General features: G+C 43.2%; 1 protein-coding gene across 1 annotated transcript in view; it reads left to right on the top strand.

Moving 5' to 3' along the window:
• Positions 1 to 22,482: 22,482 nt before the first annotated feature.
• The window catches only part of PAPPA (pappalysin 1), a 240,175-nt gene continuing 239,604 nt past the window's right edge, over positions 22,483 to 23,053 (top strand). Inside the window, exon 1 of the mRNA XM_035016597.1 lies at positions 22,483 to 22,531. Coding sequence (XP_034872488.1) covers positions 22,483 to 22,531 — 49 coding nt within the window. The remainder of the gene's footprint in view (positions 22,532 to 23,053) is intronic.

Raw genomic sequence — 23,053 nt, 5'->3', positions numbered from 1 at the left:
GCCAAGCTGTGTTCCAGTTAGAAATGAGGAGAATGCTCCACTCCTCAACTCTGCATGACTTTATCACCGGAGCCTGAAGAAAGTTTGCTTATATGCAATAGATTGCCAGCAAAAGCTTTCATTCCTCCCTGAATCCATATCCTTTGATAGTAAGCCCACTGACTCTGGGCATGGGCCGTGTGACTGACTTTGTCCAATGAAATAATAACAAACAATGTAAGCAGAAGCTTGGAAAAGTGCTTGCAAGAGCATGCCTGGACTTGCAGACTGCTGGAGGATGAGACGTGTGAAGCAGAGGTAGTTGGCCCAGCTAAGACTATTGTAGATTTTCCAACACTCCAGTGATCACCTGAGTCCCAGGAAGACCAGAAGAACTGCCCGATCAAGATCAGTTCAGTTCAGCAGAACTTACAGACTTATGAAAAATGGCATATCATTGTTTAAAACCACTACTTTTTTTGGAGGGGGATGGTGGCTTTGTTATATAGCTTTAGCTAACTGATCTTTTTATTGTAAGTCTCACAAATGATCTCATGAAAACAGATTGTTTAGTTCTTGCCTCCAACATTTCTCTCCAAAGGGTCAGAATCCATCTGAGAAAGAAGCCTCATTCTCTACTTTCCATTCCCTATGTTCCTCCTTCCTTTCTGCCTTTTCCTCCAGAGATCTGCTTACAAAACTAATCTGTGGTGCTATCAAGAAGCAGATGATCTCTGGGGCGCCTGGCTGGCTCAGTCCTTAAGCGTCTGCCTTCTGCTCAGGTCATGATCCCAGGGTCCTGGGATCCAGTCCCGTGTTGGGCTCCCTGCTCGATGGGAAGCCTACTTCTCCCTCTCCCACTCCCCCTGCTTGTGTTCCCTCTCTCACTATCTCTCTTTCTGTCAAATAAATAAATAAAATCTTAAAAAAAAAGCAGATGATCTCTTACCCATTCTACTCTTCTGCTCTTAACACTTCTTCCTTCTTCCTGTCCCCACTTTTTGTATTCACCAGGGTGCCAACCTGCTCCCTCCTCCTTCACTAAGAGAAAAAGCTAAACACAAGACTCTCATATAAATTAACTCATGAAAATAGATGCCTCTGGGTTTACCAAATCTATTGCTTCATTAGGCATACATAGACAAAGCTAAATTCCCTTTAGACTAAACCAAGATCTCACTACAGAGAAAAGAAATATATGTAAATGTAATTGATATATACTAGAATATCTCTCACACACACACACAGATACATGCACGCACATGGAGATGTGACTTGTATGAATTACACACTGAGATTAAGTCAATAAGAATAAGTAAAAGAGATTGTGAAGAGTAAAGTCAGAGAAGATTATATTATGCAATAATACATTGTTACCACTAAGAGCAGACATCATTACTATTTTGGCCTCTATCATACATTAGCATCACACATAACATCTCTTAATTATAGCAGATTAAATTAGCAGGACATGGTTTAAAAATGGTTTTGTGCCTGCATCCTGCCTTATGATTTTGCCAAGCACATATGATAAGTTTTGACCTTCCAGGAACCCACTGCTGGTAGCAGGTAGTGGACTGGTCCCAGCTTTGCTAGGTCATCATGGTGGCATCAGAGTAAATCAGTCCTGCGCTTGCTGGCATATTTCTAGGAAGCTCTTTCTTATCTTCCCGACGCCTACAGACAGCCCTCTTTTCTTTGATCCGTACTTTTATTTTACCTATTACAACCCTCAACATCAAAAACAGCCTATCTTCTTTCTGTCAGCCAAAGAAAACAGGTCTCTGCGTTCATGAGCAATACATTGCTTATGAAATACTTGACAAGGACCAACTCTGAGCATGTGAGTGCAGTAAAAGGAGTCGTGAATTAGGTAGGAGCCAAGAGATACAGGCTGTAATCACAGATTTGCCCCCAGCTTACTTGATGAACTTGGAGACCAGGCTGGATTTTAGTCTTCTTGTCTTTTTGTCTCCGAAATGCAGAGTTGTATTAAATCCTCTTTCATACCCTACCTTCAGAAACTAAATGGATTGATCCTGAAGTTCTCAAATTGTGCTGTAAGACATGAAGCTATACAGCTCAAGAGATTGGATCTTGGACTCCATCACTGGACTCCAAGGCACCGTGATCCTTTGCCTGGACCACTGCAAGAGATTCCTATTTGGTCTTCCTGTTTCCACTCTTGTGTTACTATAATTCATTCCCCAGATAGAAGCCAGAGTGAGATCTATGAATAAATTAAATCATGTCCCTTGTATAAATGCTCCAGTTATTTTCCATTGAACTTAGAATAGAATTCAAACATCTACAAGGCACGATCTGGCCCACATCTCCATCATCTCCCACCACCCCCACTACGGGCCGGAAACAGGAACTTCAGTCTTACAACCACAAGGACCTGAACTTTTCCAGCAACTTGAATGAGACTGAAAGTGGACCCTCACCCAAGAGACCCAAAAAAGGATCACAGCCCTGTTGACACCTGGATTTCATCATTGTGAGACCTTAAGCAGAGCCCACTGGGCTTTTTCTGAGGCCCTGCCAAGCCAAACTGGACTTCTGACCTACAAAACTGTGGGACAATACATTGTGCTTTTTGAAGGCACAAAGGGAGTAATAATTTTTTATAGCAGCAATAGAAAACTAATATAATAAGTGACAGAGCTCCATCTGGGAAGACTCCATGAAAACAGCTATCCCCCAGTCTTCTTCCATTTCTTCTTTCTGGTTTTCCTCTCTCAGAATCCTTTATTATTCTCTCAAATAATATAGATACTAAGACTCCAATTACTCCCAGCTTCTGGGTGAAGTCTTAATTGACAGTACTGAGCTGCATTATATATAGAGACATCAAACTTAGGCTCTAGAGGTGTCATGCTGATTTCCCCTGAAGTCTGCACTTGAAGATGCTAAGGACAGAGTGAAATAAGTCCAGTACGGAAAAGAGTCTGAAAATGATGAAACAGAAGGAACTGGGTGGGGGATAGTCATTTTCAGCTAGAGAGAGGGGAGCTCAGGGGAGACAAATATGTGTAGGGTTCTTGGAGGGGTGAGGAAACAGACATCTTTTGGTGCCAGAGAAGAGAAGTTAAACTGATGGGTACATATTCTAGACAGTTTAGTGCTCAAGAGGAAAAAAAAAAAACAAAACAGCTAACCAAGAAAGGTGTTCAGGACTGCCTTAGGAAGTGCTTACACTGATGATGTTGTGAGCTCAACCAAATTGGCAGAAACTCTAGCACCTCAGAAACTCTGGTCCCACATTCTATCAATGAATAAACCAAGGCCCAGAGAGCAAGACTTGTCATGACCTTTAGTCTTTTGCCACTCTGAAATTCCATTTAAATTATTCTTGCCTTATGGGATTATGAAAGGCACATGGGCAAGACTTGCCCCCTTTATCTCTGCTGCAGACTCTGACTCATGGTACCTTTACAGTGACCTACTCCCGCTGCTCATTTGCTGAAAGGAAAACATTATGGGAATTCCAAGTTCTTCCTTATATTTCCTTTTGCACTGTGTCCAAATCCTGCTTTACCTACCGAGAGACATTCAAACTTTCCTTCCTTCCTTCATTTGAAAACCATTAGTTCCTTCCATGCTAAATACAAGTATTGTAGAAATGAATAAGATAAAATCCCCACCGTCCAGTAGCTCATAGGGAAATGGTATGGGAAGAGACCACTATACCATACTGAATCGTAAGTGGAGTGAGGAGCTCTCTAAGATGAAGGTGAAGGTGAAAGGAACAAAAAGTGCAGAGCCTGAGGCATCAAGGGTACAGCATGTTCCAAGTACAGTTGGATTGTTATGCAGGGGGCTTGGGGACAGACAGACTGATAGCAGATGAGGCTGGGAAGGTTCAGAGACCATGCATGCCATGTTAAGACACTTTTATTTTATCCTGAAGCTCATGTGGAATGGAGGCTTTATTTAAAGGAGAGAAAGGACATGGTGATATTTTGTTTTTAGAAAAAGATTTCTGGCACAAAGGAGGACCCCAATTTCCCATAATCTCCTTAGCAACATCTAATTTTGTGTTGTGCCAAAAATTATTCTCCTCACTACAATAGATTCAGTGGGTTTCTCTTTTGGCTTTGTAAGGTAAGCTACTAATCCTTGCTTTCAAAGGATACATGTCAGCAGTAATTAAAAAATACTTTTGTCGTATTTGCACATCCATATTCATAGCAGCAGTATTCACAATAGCCAAAAACTGGAAGCAACCCAAGTATCCATCCACAGATGAATGGATAAACAAAACATGATATATACATACAATGGAATATTATTCAGCTTTTAAAAAGGAAATTCTGGTACATGATGCAACATAGATGAACCTTGAAGATATTATGCTAAGTGAAGTATGTCAGTCACCAAAGGACAAACATGGTAAGGTTCCATTTATATGAGGTACATAGAGTAGTCAAATCCATAGATACAGAAAGGAGAATGGTGGTTGCCAGAGGCTGGGGGCGGGAGAAATGGATAGCTATTGTTTAATAGATACTGAGTTTTAATTGGGGAAGATAAAATTCTGGAGACGGTTGGTCCTGATGGTTGCACAACAGTATAAATGTACTTCACACCACAGAATTGTACACTTAAAAGCAATTAAAATGGCCAATTTTGTGCTATGCATATTTTACCATATTAAAAACCAATTTAGGGGCACCTGGGTGGCTCAGTCAGGTGTGTCCAACTCTTGATTTTGGCTCAGGTCATGATCTCAGGGTCATGAGGTCAAGCCTTGTTTCCATTGGGCTCCACGGCACTCAGTGGGGAGTCTGCTTGAGATTCTCTCTCTCCCCCTCCCTCTGTCCCTCCCCCTGCTCGCGCTCTCTCTCCCTCTCTAAAATGAATAAATACATCTTTTTAAAAAAACAATTCAGTGAAATTGAAGTAAGACGCAAAATCCAAATCCAGTTCAGACAGGTCCTGAGGTAGTGTTCTACACCATCCATCTTGTCATTGATTCTGCAGTTGCTGCCTTCATTCCATCTTCCTCGGGATTCCTTCTTAGATGCATGCCTTCCCTTAAATGGGATAGACTCATCCTCTTCTGGCCCATATAAAATGGAGACAGGTTCTACTGCTCATCAAACCCAAAATGACAAGGGGGTTTATGAGATCATTCCATACATCCCACGTCTTTATTTGTACCAGGAGACACACTCGGGCCAACTCTTGTCCATTTTGTTCTGCTGAATCAGGGAAATTGCATCTCTCTTATGGTGTATGATCACACTATTAGAGCCTCAGGTAGTGGGACAGCCTGCCAGAAGTCTCTTGGTCTCTCGCCTTCTCTCTCATATTTGGCATGTGACCAGGAGCTCAGGCATTTTCAAAGAGAGGGGGAGGGAACACTTGTGAGCTGAGCCAGCCCAGAGATCCAGGTTGACAACTCTTAGTCAGAAACCAGAGAGGATGTTTGCTGCAGAGTAGGACTCCAGAAGTTTAGTGCCTGAAGATGAACCCCCTGAGAAAATGGGAGGTGTGGTCAGAAACAGACATAATGAAGAATGAGAGGTAGGTAGAGCAGTCCAAGTGCCACAGAAAAAGCAGTGAACTAGAGCTGGGTGGCCTGGGGTCAAGTCCTGCTCTGTGATCTTGGGCACTTCTCTTCACCACTCTGCACCACAGGAGCTTTACTTAAAAAATGAACACATCACTCTACAGAGTTATGATGCATAGTAAACAGGATGACAAAATATAAAGTGTAGATATGGTTTAGGTGCCCCCAAATGTTACTTCCCCTCCGTTGGACATGCTATCAAGAGGTGGTCCAGTTCTACAGCATATATGGGTCTCCCCTTAACATGCATTTCTGCATCTCTCCTGCAAAAGATGACACCATGCATTTTTCCTCATGCATGTCACCATCTTGTTAAATGCTTACAGCGTGCTGGGTGTTGTGCTGACTGCACATCTTAGATCTCATTACTAGCTTTTACTTCTGATGCCCAAATTGCTTTTGAGGCTTCCTCTGATTTCTCATTTCAAGTTGATCTTGTCTTGTGGGTTTCGGACCATACTTTGGGGGAAGAATCATTGCTAGAACCCTGACTAGGTGGTACCAAATGATGCTTTCAGGTCTGTCAGAGCTTGTCCTTTCCTTATTCACCTCAGTGGGCTTGCATTCCGAGTTTTGCTGCTACCTGCTACTCTCAGTTATCTGGTAAGGGGATCACATGGAGTGGGGAATAGCCAGGACCTTGCAAGTCAGAAAAAATAATCATTTAATTTTGCCACATGATTCCAACTCCCCCTTGAAGATTTCTTTAAAGGGTATCTTCACAGGATGATTGTTTAAAATTTACATTTGAAAAGCATTTTAGATAGAAAGAGGGAGGGAAAGGACAGAAGGAGAGGGAGAGAGAATCTTAAGCGGGCTCCATGCCTAGTGCGGAGCCCAACACAGGGCTTGGCCTCAAGACCCTGAGATCATGACCTGAGCTGAAATCAAGAGTCAGATGCTCAACCCACTGAGCCAACCAGGCACCCCAAGGATTTACCCTTTTGAAGAAAAAAGAGTCAATAGATGATATTTGCTCCCCATTATGTCACATAACTAGGGACTGGCATCCAGGGATTTTAAATGTGAAAAGTCTCTTTGAGATCATTTGGTCCAGAGGTGATGAATTTAAATGTCCACCCAGGCCAGGAAGGGAAAGTGAATGAGTGACACCAGTCAGGATAGTGAACCAAGGAGACCAGACTCCATCTAAAGGGGAAGTTACTTCTGATGTCCCAAGATTAATGCCCTCTATGATCAAAGAAGGCTCTCATACATCCAGATTTTAATGTATTAACAATTAAACTTTAAAAAATATTAATCTTGGCACCAAATGTTAGTGTTTTAAAAAATACTGTGTAGGCCAAGCATAGCATGTTGGCACAGCCCATGGGCTACCATTTTGCAATTTCAGACTTTGCCCAAACCTATTGTTTTGTAAAGGTCCAAGAAATAGAAATGAATGATCCAACATTGTACCAAATCCTTCTGGCAGAACTGCAGTAAGAACCCAGATCTGAGGCGGAGCCAGATCTTTCCACACCTCCAGCTGTATTGCCCTGATGATCCCTTCACCCCATTTGAGAAGAGCGTGAAAAGAAGAAAGAGACAGCGAGTCACATTTAGAATGGAACAGCAAAACAGTCGCTGTGATAGAAAATGTGATCGCTTTCTCAAAACTTCATCAACCCAACACATTTTTGCTGAACAGTCTGCTGACCCCATACTAAGCCTGGGGGACTCTGTGAGGAAAAAGCAGGAATGGTTTCCACCTGGTGGACATCTCTCTTTAAAGAGAAAGAAATTCAAGTGTTCAGGCAGTTGTAAAATGATGTCATAAGAGCTGAAAGTGGAACTTGAAAGAATTTGTGAGAATGCAACAGTGGGACCCTAAGCCCTCCTGGTGGTCACAAGCCTGAGGAAGGGAGTTCCAAAGGAGCGTCGTGGATTGATGGATAACAAGGAGGACAGCATTCCCTGGAGCATGCAACCCCAACTACACAGTTGTCAGAGGAAGAGGAAAGGTATCGTTCAACTACCCCAATGGGTAGCATTTTAATGAATTCCAGCTTTGAGTATTAGGAAGGGGCATTCCTCCCCAGTTTATTTCCAGCCTTCCTGTCATTATCTACAATGGAGAAACTGAAAGCCTGTTTGTTGGGGTTGGTGTTGGGGGAACTCAGTCTCCAAATGACATTCAAAATGTTATCATGGTTGACAGCATTTTGGAATCACAGACTTTGGAGCCAAACTCTTGGTGTGTGATTCCTAACTCTGCTGCTTACTAGTTGTGTGTTCTTCAGGGAGCTACTTCAGTTCTCTGTGCTTCGCTCTTCACCTTATAAAGTGGGAATCATAATGGTACCTACTTATAGGGTTGTTATGGGAACTAAATTGTAAAATCTCAAAAAGCACATAGAACAAATGCCTGGCACCTGGTGAGCATTTAATATGCTCACTAATATAACTATTAGGGAGGTAGGATTCAGCGATCTTTAAAGTCCTAGATTTCACTTCCTCCAGGAAGACTTCTGGGATTCCCCCTGATATAAATACATACATACACACACACACACACACACACACACACTGAGACTCCTCAATGCCCTGTACTGCCCTATTAAAGCACATATCATAATGTACTCTAATGTCCTTGCCTCCACTAGACACTAGGTGACACATGGGCACATACCATGACTGTCTTCTTCATCACTTGCTCCCAGCATTCCTAGCATGAACAACTGGTGCTCAGAAAATGTTTGATGCTGTGCCCCTCCTTCTAGGAATGGTGATGAAGACTCTATGAGATCCCCAGTACAACCTCTCTGATAAACTTAGCATTGTTCCCCACCCCGATCTCCTGAGAGTCTAATTCCCCTCCACTGTGACCCCCTCCCTCTGCCCAGATCTTTCTCTCTCTCTCTCCCTCTGTTTCACCTCCCATCAGTTCTGGAATCGGTCCCTGCTTCATTAGGCGTGTGTTCACTTTGAAGCCGTGGCTACACATGGCCACACAAACTCTGGCATCCAGGCCTCAAATCATCCAGATCCTTGGTGACCTGACAACAAAACATCTGGGCAACTGACTCATCTTGATTTTCTTTTCATCCACATGGTTTGGCACTACTTAGGCACTGCCTGAAGGTCGGTCACTGAATCCCCGATGCCGTGACAATTTTCCTCTGGTCTCTTGAAATCATCAAGAGCTTGTATACATGGGCAAGGCTTTTTTAATCAGGGACCAGCTGGTTGTGGTGGGGGATCTATTTGTCGCACCCACTATTAATTAGTAACATTTTGGAAAGCAGAACAAGCAAAGGGAAAAGGAAAGTTTACGGCCGGGAGAGAGAATTGGAAGCCATGTGTAAAAACGGTGGGCAATGAATGTTGGATCAACATGGCATGATTGAAGATTCTCAGGTGGAAGACACCTATTTCTTCTCTGTGGCTTGAGAGAGGGCAGCCATGATCAAAAGTTTCAGGGGAGATGGTTTAGATGATTTCAGACATCCTTTCAACAAGAGGGACTGAATCAGATGTTCTGTTGTCATTGTTGTTTTTCAACAAACATTTAACAAACAACTAGGTGTTCTGGGTCAGCCCCTGAGCAAGGCATGCAGTGAGCAGTCATAAAGCAGAGTTATGGCTCACAAGATTGTAGTCAAATGCAGGGGAAATGACACAAAATCAGAAAGTCCTGATAATGTGGTATTTAAGTACAGTGGCACACATGGGCTAGTGGGAGCAGAGGAGCAGGGCACCTTTTGGGGGTTTCAGACCTGCTTCTACCACCTCCTGGTGAGGTGATCTTGATCAACTACTCAACATGATGGTAGTGAACCAGGAAGGATTTAACATAGGTGATTGCATTTCAGAGAGTGAAAATTGATTTATGGGTGTTAATGTCCACCTTTCACTGTGCCCAAATTCACACAGGGCAGTCTTTTAAGTGATTGAGCTCTTGGCCATTGGAAGCGTTTAAGGAGGCCAGATGGCTTCCTGGATAAGGAGCATTTAGAGAGAGAGTCCTGCACTGGGAAATGCCAGAAGATCTCTTATTTACAGCATTTAAGACTGGTGAATTTGATTCTTGCTCTAGAACATAGAGAGTGTGTTGGAGTCAGGAAGCCATCAGCCATCGGGCACTGAAGAGTAATTCACCCCTGCCAGTGGGATGGAGAGGGCCATGCCTGATCCTGTCCTGGCTTTGGTTTCCTTATTAACAATATATAACCTAGGCCACTAGCAAGAAAGAGGGGTGAGTTCCTCTTCCTTCTCCAGTGCCCCTTACTGTATAGTTTCTTCTTCTAAAATTTTGCAACTCCTGCTCTGTCTCATCCTTCTCCTATCACCCACTCCCACTGATCTTACTTCCTAGACATATTTGAATCATTCAGCAGGCATTAGCTTTGTTCAGGTCTCACCATCCCTCACATTAATCCTCTGGCCTCTAGCAACCACCATGGTCCCTTCCTTAACCAACAGCCAGACTGATCTTTTAAAAATGCAAATTTCAAAATACCAGTCTCTTATATAAAACCATTTATTGTTTCCCACTGGCTTCAAGATCAGGTCCAAATTTGCTGAATGTCTCATAGGGGCACCTCTCTAGCTTTTGGATCAATGTGCATGTACCATTGGTTAGCCAAACCAACTGCACCTTTCAAACTGGCTATCACAGACCTTCCACAGGACCTTTGCACATGCTGTTTCCTCTGCTTGAAAATGTCAGTCCTGTCTCTATATGATTAAAATTATGTTTTCTTCTTCTTTGAAACTTTCTCTAACTTTGCCCTCTTTACCCCTCATCTAAATTAGGGTTAATCATTTGTCCCTTGAGGCCCCACAGTACTCCATGCGCACTTCTATCAGAGCAGTTATAATGCCGTATTGTACTCATTTCTTTACAAAATTGTCTTCCTCTCTAAACTGCAATGTCTTTGAGGGCCAAGACTGCATCCCAGTCACCTGGCACACTGTATTTTTATTTTTTATTTTTTTCACACAGTATTTTTCAATTAAGAAATTGAAACGGCCCAGATGACCACGTGGTGTTAAGAAAATCAGAAAATTTATATACTCATTCTTAGGCTCTTTCATTCTTTAAGTAGTTCCAGGCACTGAGCATGGAGCCAGAGATAAAAATCAAGCAACTTTCAAGATTTACCCTCATTCTTCAAGTAGCTCACAATCTCCGGACAGGAGCCTGCTAATTAGACGTATAATTAGTGTCATCATGGAGATCTGAAGAACAATCAAGTGAGGTGAGATTTTTCATTTTCCTGTGCCACCTGGGGACATGGAAAGCATGACTATCAGAAGCCATATCATGAACAAAACACTTCTTCAAGCAGGAGATAGTCCCATTCATGTTTCTGTGGGACAAGAGCCCAGACTGAGGATGAGCTGCTGACCTCTAACAAAATCTCACCTCCCCATCAAGGTGCAGATGGTGGGCATGTGGGCAGTAGCCAGTGCTCCCATCCTCCTCGGTGGAGGCTATGAGCCAGTGGTGGTCTGTCCCACCAGGGACCCTACCACGAAGGAGTAAGATTCAAGGAGTATATTCAGTCTTCAATGGGTTGCCATCTGGAGCTGTCAGACTTCTTTCCCCCAGGAAAAAAGGTGTTGTTTGGAGCTTATTAATCCAGAAAAATCACAACAACAAAAGGACATAATTACCTCAAAAATTTATCTGGGTAAGGCAGGAGTGGCAGTACCATGCATAACTTTCCCGAGAACATGACCATTCCTTGAGAAAAATGCAAAGGGCATTAACAGTCACCCTTCAAGGACAAGCAAGGAATACTAATGAGTACTTTTAAAATGACATGTTAGTCTGCATGGCAACCTTTCTTCTGCATGGTAGGGGTGTACAACACCTTGGACTGGAATCACATCATTTTCAGAAGTCATGGAATTCCTCACAGTACTGTTTACTAAGGTTGATAGCCTGTTGGGCTTATTAGTTGTCCTAAAAAAATTTTAGGCTGTATAAAGTGTTTCATTACCATATCCCTCCAAAAAGACTCAGCTGAACTAGTGTTATGCACAGGAGTTATGATAGAGGGGAAGCAGCATTTCATTCTTCAGATCTGAATGTCAGCACCGAATGCAAAGGTTCTTTTGCCATTATTGAACTAATATTGAGCCTCCCTGAGAACAGGGGGAAAAAGGACAGACCTGTATTTATAACCTGGGCACGTATGTTGCCTGGGTAGGGAGTTTGGGAGCTATGGTAGTGGACGTATCAAGGCGGTGTCTCGATTTCTTTACTGCTTGCCTGGCGTGGCAGACACATGTGTGATATGGCACAGAGAAAATGACAGCTAGAAATGCAAAATTTATCCGTTTATTTGCGTCAGATCCTAACTTCCAAGGTTATGTTCCCTAGTCCCTCAAGAGTCTGAAATTTAAGAGAGAGAGAAAGAGAGAGAGAGAGAGAAAGTTCCAATGAAAATAGAGAATGTCCTTTCTCTTTTTCACTCATGAAATATAGACTGAGGATGAATGAGTCCATTTGGATAGAATGGGATCCCTTGGAACAAATATCTGTGGTTGGAATTGCTCCCTTAAAAGTTGTGTAACTCTATCATTCCATGGGTTCCAAGCATTGGCAATAGGCTGGGTGTGGCGTGAGACACAGACACCTAACGCAGACAGCCACGTCTCTGTGCACGTACTCAGGACCAGGCGCTGTGCCAGGGCTTTTAGTGAACTATCTCATCCGTGCTTCACAAAAACACTGTGAAGTAGGTGATTTTAAGCCTATTTACAGATGAGGAAACGGAGACCAGGAGAGAGAGAGGTGAGGTAATTTGCCCAGGGGCATGCATCTTGTAAGTGACAGAGCCAGGAATTACACCCATGCTTGCTTCCAAGACCTTCTCCACATCCTTACATCGTACTTGGCCAGAGAGGGCATTTACATAAGACCACAAAGCCGGGGAGCTGCTTCTGCAGGGGCACTCCCTTGTGCGGGCACTTTGAGTGTATTGGTCACATCATCTTTAGAAGCATGCTCTGTGAAGCGAAGGGGGCTTTGTTGCTTCCATTTCTCAGAAGGTGAAACTGAGGTGCAGATGGATAGAGTGATTGTCAGGTGGATAATGGTGGGACCACTTGTACTGGTGTTCAAGGACATTTTTCCCAGGAATCGGCCTTGATGCTGAGGTAGTGGGGTCTGTCTTCTACTCTGGACAGTAGCCTGTGATTGGCTTTAGAGCAGAGTCTCTGTGGCCTGTTGGCTTTGGCTGAAGCCCTCACACAACCTCCAATGAGTTGCTTGACCTCTCCTGGAGAGCCTCAGGCTCCCCATCTGGAAAGTGGGACTAAGAATAGTGCTGACTTCAAATGGATGTCGGGAAGATTTGATGAGTTAAAGCTTAGTAGAGTGCATTGTCTTAGCACCTTAGAAATTTCAGTTATATCCTCATCGTTGCTATTGTGTTTTATTGTTCAGCAATGATAGGGACCTTCATTAGCCAAGATGGAGTAGCTCACGGATCAAGGTGCACATGAGAAACCTGGGCTCACCGCCTCTTAGCTGGTTTATCCCAGGACAGCCCCTGGGCCCCCTGAGTTTCAAACTCCTCCTCTCTCACATGGGGCTAGTAAAAGACCCCCATTCTGTCACCCTTTTTGCAGGGAGGTCCCAAGTCTCAAATGAGACCATGCAAGGGAAAACCTTTTTGCAAACTCTGAAGGGGACTGGGTATAGAAAAAGCCTGTGTTGCTAACTCAGTATCATCCTCCACTTTTTCATATCTAAAATTTCTACACAAATATGGCTCCATTGTAAAAGTAGAAGCCAAACAATACAGACAAAGCAAAAGTCCCCTTGACTCATTCCTGTTTGTTTGCCCGGGGCTCTCTTGATCTCTTCCCCCAGAGGTCACTCGGTGTGCACCATCCCAACCTGTTTCTATCACACTTGTTTTGTTTTGTTTTCTAGTTATGTAATGTTTCACCTTTCCAATAAGCTATGCATCTGAGTGGTTGAAGACTACGTTCAGAATCCAGACTGCCCGAGTTTGAATTGTGGTGCTATCATATTTTAACAATGTGGCTAAATCATTTATTCGTTCTGGGTCTCAATGTCTTCCTCTGTTAAGCAAGGGCAGTCCTGGTACCCAACTCAGGACTTCGTTGTGAGGATTTGAACAGGTTAATGCAGCAATTGTGTGAACAGCACTCACCCCACCTGTGATTCTCCATGTGTGTTCACAGGTATTATTATGAGACAGGCGAGCTCATAAACACATGGGTCAGAGTTGAATCTTTGGCACTTAGCTAGTACCTGGTACTCAATGGGCAACTGGTAAGTATTCTTAAATCTGTAGAAGAATTCTACGTTCAGTTTTATCTGGTGACGCTGTGAAGGAGTGGGGAAAGCTCAGTAGAAAGACGACTGAACTGAGAATAGCTTGCACCACTTGAGCGTTCGCTCTGCACCACACTAGCCCTTTATGCTCAATACATATTGTCTCATTTAAGCCGCAAAGAAAACCTACAGGGTAGATCTGACAATCACTGGCCTCCTTTTCCTGGTGAGGGAACTGAAGCACAGACAAGTTAAGTCTCCTGCACCTGATCCTGCAGTGAAGATAACAGCCCAGCCAGTGTGGGCTCATCAAGAACGTTCCTTTCTCCTCAACCTTGCTTCTCTCTCCAAAGGGTTTGTTCACTGGCTTCTCCTGAGACACTGTGTGACTTGGGCCGGTAACAATCACCCAATGGTTCCCCTGCTTATCTTTCTTGGCTGACAGTCCTCTTGTACCTGAATGGTGAATGTAATGATGAGGGACATGAAGATAAGTTAATATTTCCTTTGAGACCAGATGTGCTGGAGTAGTACGGACAGTTTCGGAAAGGCATGGAGACCGTTTGGTGGCTTGAAAGCTGGCTTGCCAGGTCAGGCTACTGTCCAGAGAACCATTCCTAAACCTAGAACCCATCTGAACTCAAGCGCTGACCCACCACTCTGACCTGTGGCAAACAGTAATGTGGAGTGAGTCCAGAGTCCTGATGAGATTCCAGGAAGAACTGAGTGGGAGGGACTGCCAGGGGGCACATCATCCCATCAGCTCTTAGCAGGATTCCTATTGGAATCAGGATGATGATGATCAGCCCTCTGAGCTCAGATGTGAATTATCCACCTGGGGTGATGTTCAGAATCATTTAACAACTGATAGGTCACAGATACCAGGCAATCAGAAAGAACGTTGGCCCTAGAAGATAGAATGGACAGTTGTCCTCGAGCCCAGTGGCGCCAGGGTGTATCCCTTGGCTATGAGACCCAGGGCTGGGTGGTTCTCTACTTCCCAAGTTTTGACAGGTCTCAAAGGGAGAAAGGGTGAGCACTTGTCCAAGTCAGCACTGGAGTTGAGTGGCCTAAGTGAGAACAGAGCCTGGATCTTGGCCCCTCCAAGAGCTCCTCACATGTCCAGTCTATCTCCTGGTCCTTACTGAATACCACAGGAACACAGCCAAGTGGAAACTGGTTGTTTCTCTAACTGACACAGCCCCTTTCTCCATAGGAGCACCCAGCTCTCCACATCTGTTGGGACCATTATCTAAGGCCATTGTTGGTGGTGCTGTTCTTCTTCTTAATTAATTCGCTGTTTAAAATTAGTGCTTTCACAAGTGGCCCAAGTCAGTCCATGTCTGTCTTCTCCCAGAACTGAGTGGTGTTCTCTCTCAACGTTCATTTTACCAGAGGTGCCCATTGACTTCTCAGTAGAGGGTGGGCCACCGCTGGTTCTCTACATCCGTGAGTTTAAGGACAGGCATGGGACACTGAACAGTACATTCCCAGTGTCTGGAAGGAACTTCCAAATTTCTCATTGCTGTAGTTAAGGCTAAGAATGTGGGCTCTGGGGGCGCCTGGGTGGCTTAGTCGGGTAAGTGTCCAACTCTTGATTTCGGCTCAGGTCATGATCTCAGGGCTGTGAGACCAGCCCCACATCAGGCTCCACACTGAGCATGGAGCCTGCTGCAGATTCTCTCTCTCTCTTTCTCCCTCTGCCACTCCCCACTTGCACTCTTTCTCTCTCAAAAAAAAAAAAAAAGGGAACATGGGCTCTGGAGGCCATCATACCTGGTTTTTGGTTGTTATGAATTCATGCAGTGTTCTAAAACTCTTTTTCTCCTCTGTAAAATGGAGGTAATCACATTACTTGCCTCTTAGAGTCGTTATAAAGATTAAATGATATAATGTATAAGCACTCACCACATAAAAGCAAGCAATAAATTTCAACTATCTGTGACAAAGGTAATTTGAGAGTGAAAAATCATGTGAGACATCGACATAGACCTTAACACAATACCAGGCACATAACTGATAATTGATAAATAATTGTTGAATGAACAAATGAAGTATCAGCACGTGCAACAAGAGATGTAGCATTACCATAGAAAGAATGGCTTGGACATGTGACTTTGGAAGAATCCCTTTCCTTCTGTGAGTTTTCATCGGCAAAGGGAGAGTGCTAGATTTAGCAGGCTGTAACGCACTTTCTACTTAAAAAAATATATATATATATATATGACGACAGGCTGGTAGGGCACATACTGACATCATCCCCATTTGCTGTCTACATAGGGTTATGTCCATGTGACATGGTAAGTCAAAGCTATGCGTGGTAGTGTTGGCTGAATGGCTTGAAGAGGAGGCATGAGAGAGTTGCAGCAGAGGAGATTAATTCTGATTGGCAGAGAGCATGAGTAAGGTTTCCTGCAAGAGCCAGAACTTTTTTCGACTGGGTTTTAAGAATCTGAAGAACGCAAGTTAAAGTGAAATGAAAGAAGCTGAGCATTGTTCTGAATGTCACACATACCTAGGAGCTACAGAGGTCTCAAGGAGTTCACCAAATGTTCATGGAGCTCCCATTCAGCATAAACCATAGAGGGTTAACCCCGTGGGGGAATCTCAAAAGGCAGAACACTCAGATCTCCTCCTCAAGATGCTTAAGATCTGGCACAGAAAAGAAGACAAGGGCATAAATCCAACAATATAGGAGAAGAAAGAAAGCTAAATAATCCTCGGGGAACGATTTATTTTAATGTTTAATAAAGAATAATGTTATGGAGAAGGTGACATTTGCACTAGATTGGAGAAAAGCACATAAGTTAGAGTTCTGATCTGGACATATATCTTCTAGCTAGGTGATTTGGGGTAAATTGCTCCCTCTTCCTAAACTTGAGTTTCTTTTGCTTTTAAAACAGACAAAGACCAACCCAATCAAGGTGTTGTCAGACTATGAACCCACAGGTGCATGCATAGCATAGGCCAAGTGCTCAACGAGTCCTGTTGCTCTTAACTGGTATGAAGGGAGTTCGTCAGAAAGCATCGCTGGATTAGTTTCCCAAGGGAAGGTCTTCACTGAAGGATGATTAATTGCACGCCTCCCATCTCAGTTGATATAAAAGTGGCCAATTGGACAGTGATTCTGCAATTTCTGGAAGAAAGAGAGTTGAAAGCATTGGCCATGTGTGACTCAGGCCTCTTCTCAAATAAGCCACAAGATACATTTGTCCTGGAAGTAAGCGGAAGGGGTTATCAAATGCTTTATTTTCCGTCAAGCAAACCATGGTGAAATGAGGAAAACGCCCACCATTGCCCATTTCTGATTTCTCACAAAACTTCCTCTTCCACAAGATTACGGAGATATTTTATTCCCATTTAAAACAATAGGAAGCTTACAGGTAGATTAGAGGCAGGCCAGCCAAGGAGTTAAGAACGTGGACTTTGGAGTCAGATAGACTTAGGTTCAAATGTGCCATAAAATCCAACCTACCGAGACTCATTACAGAAAAAAAAAAAGAAAAAACAAAAAAACAAAAAACAGCCAGCAATGCAAAATAGGGATTTAAAAAAAAAACAACTACAGATGATGGTTTTGTGCATGAAATAATACGTAATATGTGTAACCACTCAAGATACTGCCTCTCATGACAAATTGTAGTTATTAGAATTACAAGGATAAAAATAAACATTTATAAAATCATGTTTTGGTACATATTAAAAAAAAAAAACGCAGTTTCAGGCAGTGATCTTCATCTTCAACTAAAATTCTAAGCAAAGAAATGTCTTCGGCACCTGAGTTGGGCAAAAAGGAACTCTTTGGCACGAGGCCGAGGACAAGGTTGGATGATGGAAGTTGCTCTTTCCGTTTCCAGTCATAAGCCCGCAGGAAGAGTAAGAGAGGACTCCAGTTCACTTCAGAGCCACCCACTTGTAGACACAAAAGCTTCCAAAAATACAAAGGAAAACACCTCGAGCCCAGCCAGAGTGGTCCCTAACCTTGCCCTCTGCAACCCCATCTCAGGAAACAGTGTGATCGCTGGCTCCCTGTTCCCCATGGCTTTGTAGAACAGTCAATGATTACACACAGACTTAATTTTTTTTTTTTTTCAGACAGAGCTTGGAGATGCTTAAAAAAAAAAAAGTCAGAGCTGAAAGTTATTTTTTCTAATATGAGTTAAGAAGACAGAATGATAGAAAACTGCTGAGCAATGTGGATATAGACTGGGTTAAAACCTACCTCTTAGTCCTGTGAAGAGAAAAGTTAAAACATGGCGTCTAACACATAGTAGGTGCATACCATGTTATTCCTCTTGGCGTCATTTCTTGAGTTGTCAACTCTAGTCTGTGTGCTAAATTAATATAATCCAACTACTGTTGGGGAGGAAGTAAAGAAGCTAATATTTATCCAGCACCCACTGACATATGTACTAGTCACTGTGCAACATGATATCCTTCGTCTCATTTAATTTACCAGATAACCCCATGAAATCTATAAAAATGAAAAATGAGATTCAAAAGGTTAAGTGATTCTTCCTAGCCCCTGGAGCTAGAACACAGAGTGCTAGATCCAGATTGGCTGGGCTCTCCACTATTTATTTAGTCTCTGTGATTCAGGTTTTTGTTTTGCTTTTTTTTTTTTTTTCTCCTGTAAAATGGGATGATTATCAGACCTCCTTCGTAGGCTTGTTATGAGCATTAAATAGAATCATTCCTATAAAAAGCCTTTAAATATTGCTTGGAACCTACTGTGCATTCAACAGAGGTAAACTGTTGTTAGAATTGTTCATTTAAGCAAAGAGAAGATTTGAATCGAATTTCTTTTACTCCAGATATACTCCATATATATGGAATAATTAAATTGAATGGTTCTAAAGCAGAAGCTCTGTGCAAAGCGCTGGGCTAAGCATCATTTGGGGAAACACAAATATGAAGGCAACGGAGTCTCTGTCCCACAGGGAAAGGGGAGACCAGCAGATGTGTAATTAAGTGTGATGGTTGGGTTTGGGGATGTGCCCAGAGAAATTCAGAGGAAGTTCTGTGAGAGCCCAGAGGAGGGAGCCCTTCAGACTGGTGGGGGAGGGCTGTGGTAACAGAAAAAGCGCCTGAAGATCCTTGCCCTGGGTGGGTTCTAATCTTGAAAGAAAGACATAAACAGGACACTAGGAACAATGCAAGATCCTATCTCAGGGAGTTCCAGATTCTACCACACAGACAATGCTTGCCTAGGAATTCTGAGATGAGTGTAATCCTGGCTTGGAGTAAGAAGTTGGTGGGGCTCGGCTGGAGATGAGAGGTGACACAGAGGGTCATAAAATTCAGAGCCCTGAAAGGAAGAGAGGGTGCTCATTTATTGAGCACCTAATATGTGTCATACAGCCCATTGTCCTCGAGACAGCTCTGTGATAAGGCCACTGAGACTCAGGGAAATTCAGTGCCATGCTGAAATAGGAACCCAGGTCATAATGATGTATACTTTAAAAAAAAAAAAGATCTTATTTATTTATTTGTCAGAGAGAGAAAGAGAGAGCACAAGCAGGGGGAGCTGGAGAAGAGGGAGAAGCAGACTACCCACTGAGTAAGGAGCCCGATGCAGGACTCGATCCCAGGACCCTGGGATCATGACCTGAGCCAAAGGCAGATGCTTAACCGACTGAGCCACCCAGTCATCCCTGATGTATACTTTTTGATGTGTATGTGAACCACTCTTACTCATTCAAACCCGACCAAACTTTAGGATGCCACTTCGATGTTACTCTCCTAACTTCCCATAGACCCTTACATCCTCCCTGGCAAAATATCTTGCTTTTAATTATTACCAGATAAAAGGAATAAGGAAGATGCGTATCCGAAGAGTGGAGGAACAGAATTATTTTTGTTCTAAAAAGTAGTATTTAGGACAAAACTCCCCCCCCCCAAACAAGGAATTCCTTGGGTGGGAGTTGGGATGGAATTGACTAAATATGGGACGATCCAATGGAAATTACTGGCATACTTTAATAATTGGGGGCTCCATTATACTTCAGATTTGGAAGCGATCTTAGGTATCTTCAACTCCTGTTCTTTCATGTTACATAAGAGCAAACAGGTCAAACGTCCACACAGGTCAGAATTAGAACCTGAGTCCCCTAACCATCTGATGATTGCTCTTTGACTGTAAATGATGAAAGGACAGGGGACAAACCCTTGAAAGACCAAGGGATGGAATAAAAGAGGGATAGCAGCAGGTGGTATGTATCTCATATAAATAAATAAGAATGGCATGCATCGACCAGTGATTAGGGTGGGTCCTAAAGCAAGGGTTACACTTCATTCAGTCCTATTCACTCAGTTAAAAGCAAACACATACATACATGCATGTATAAAAGTCAAAGGGACTTCCGAGACAGGTGGGATAGAATAATAAATGTGTGCTCAATGAAAAGACCGGTGAAAGGCTTTACCACTTCCTCCAGTGCACTTAGGGACTGAGATCAAGAAGCGCAGGAGCTATGATACTTGAATCTGTCCCTTCGTCTTCGTGTCTGCCACAGGAGAGAAATGAACACTTGGCCTCCTGGATTTTCATTTGTCCTTAAGAACCTAAGGGGCACTTGACACTTGACAACAGCAGTGGGTTAAATGGTATTCAGGTAGCGTGTTTATAGTTTACAAGGTATTACACCCCAGAGCATATTTTGTTCTCAAAATGAATTCGTGAGATATTCCCATTTTAAAGGTAAAGAAGTGGAAGGCTAGTGAAACAAAGTGGCTCATGCGGGGCAGAGCATTGGCATGTGTTGGGTGACTGGGGACTTAGAATTGTAACTCTTGTGTTATGACTCTTTGTGGGAAAGTTGACAAAGTCCCAAAGGTCTAGGAATATTCAAAACTATTGTATACAATGACTTAGAAGCCCCTGGAAGAAATACAGTTTTCCAATGCCTAATTGCCACAATTGAAGTGATTTAGTAGTCATGTTCCAACCTCTGTTGGGGAAAGAGGGGGATTTTGCAGGATGTAATTTATGGAGTTCAACATAGATCTTTTTTTTTTTCTTTTTTTATTAAATGCCAACCTCATGACTTTCACAGATGACTTAGAATTGCAGAAAGTGAACAATTTGCTTGGGCAAATTCCACTATCTATGGCATTGTACCCCCAAAGATTGTTTCCTTTCAGCCCAGAAACACATTTAATATAATGCCATTTTCATTTCATAACTGGAGAAACTGAGTTCAGACATTCTTGGCCTTAGACCATATGGCAAGTACTTCCCAAACCAAGAAGATCTGAATCTGGGATCTCCTGTTTTCAGAATAGTGCCATAATCCCCGCATACCACATTCCGGCTTTTATAGAGGGGAGGTCTGAGTCATTTGCTCATTCTACAAATCTGCATACTTTCACCAACACATATTCTCCACTGGTGTTCACTCTCCCTGAAGTGTTCAGGAATTATCCCAGCTCTCCGGAAGGATCTGGAGCAGCCCTGAGGACAGGAGTGCATGGGGAGGAAAGTCCCGGGTTAATGGAGCAAGTTTCACCTCAGGCTCCTAGCATGCTATCCACACGCAAACCTCACACAGAATACTTTTATCACTACATTATTTGAACATACTGGTAATTAATAATTTGTAATTCACCCCTGCTAACTCATTTTGACTTATTAAACACTTGGAAGGAAAAAAAAAAAAAAAAAAAGAACTGTTTTGCCATAAGGGGGAGCTTTTGAGTTCCATAAAGAGGGGGGAAAAAAGAACAAAAATATATTACATATATGTCCCAGTTCAAAACAGATCCACAAAGCAGCAAATGGTCAGATCCTTACCTGTGACTTGAACAGTGTCAGAGAACCTTAATTTCTTAGGTTGAAAAGAGCAGGCAAATTAATATTTTTCTCTCATTTTTTAATAGAAAACTACAATAATTTCTAACAGCCAATAGAATATTTTTAAGAGTATTCAGGAGTATTTAGAGACCTAGTTGTGCTGAGTGTAAGCTTCGGAAAGGCAAATGCCTTGGAAAATGCCTTTCCCCTGGTTGTTCCTGATGATTCCGTGAGGATTTTGGAGACAACACTTGGACTAGCTGAAGCCAGCAGTACTTGGGGGCTCAGGGAAGAGGGGGGATGTTCACCATTGCATAACTTTAAGGGAATTCTGAGCCCGGAAAAGGATAGGGAAGGCAAAAGGGAGGGGGAGAGGAGGAAGGAAAGAGGAAGAGGGAGAGAAAGGGAGTGGAGAGAGGGAGAAAAGGAGAGGGAGAGAGAGGGAGGGAGGGAGAGACAGATGAGAGAGGGAGAGGGACAGCATTACAAAAAATTTAGAGAATCAAGTTTCAAGACCCTTTCTGTGCTATAGAGAAGATGAGGTTTACCAGCAAAGTGCAAAGGGGATCCTGAGCGAAGAGAGAGATTTTTCTCCAGCCAGGAGGAAAAATAATAATAATAATAATAAGGGGGGGTGAAGGAAGGGGGAAAAATGCAAGCAAAACAAAACAAAAACAGGAATGTGTGTTTTGAGCAGGAATGAGAGCTGGAAGGACTGAAAGGGGGTGTGTACAGAATTTCATTAAATTGTTACTTTAAGATTGTCTTCTAAAAAAAAAAGGAGGGGGTGGAGAAGCGGGAGCAAAGGAGGCAAACGGCGAAGTAGAGGAAGGCTGGGTAGCTCGGCCTCTCCAAACTGATTGATTAGTCATGATCCCCGCAGTTTTAACAGGGACTCATTCAATTGGGAAGGTGGAGCGCTCGGGAGCAGATTAGCATACGCTTGTTTACTCATCTTCTGAGGGCTTTTTCCCCCCTCTTTCCTTTCATTTTGTGAAGAAGGAGGGAGGGGAGGGGGGACTGGGGGGGGGAGAAGGGGGCTGTGGCTTGTGTTATAAAGGACGCAAAAAATAAATAAATTAGAGCATCTTTTGGGGGGGAGGGAATTCAGCGGATCAGTGTCTTAGAGGAGCTTTTTTTTTTTTTTGAAGAGCGAGAAATCATATAAAATAAAATGAAATAAAATAAGGAGGAAGGCAACCAGCTGTTAGAGGGGGAAAATAAGGCAGATAAAGGAGCGGGGAGAGAAATTAATTACCAACCAGGAGGAGTTGGGCTGTATTTTTCAAAGGTGGGGGGAGTGGAGCACACACCTTGAGGAGGGAAGCGAGAAAGAAAAGAAAAAAGCAAGTGGAAGGGGGGGCTCGCCCAAGAAGGGTGAAGAAGCGAAGAAAGTCGAGGCGCCGAGGCTCCCAAAGCTGGCAGCTCCGGGCGGCGGTGC

The sequence above is a fragment of the Mirounga leonina genome, unplaced genomic scaffold (assembly GCF_011800145.1).
Source record: "Mirounga leonina isolate KUSES-001 unplaced genomic scaffold, KU_Mleo_1.0 Mir_170, whole genome shotgun sequence".
NCBI classification, from domain to species: domain Eukaryota; kingdom Metazoa; phylum Chordata; class Mammalia; order Carnivora; family Phocidae; genus Mirounga; species Mirounga leonina.
This window is presented reverse-complemented; position numbering and strand designations above follow the sequence as displayed.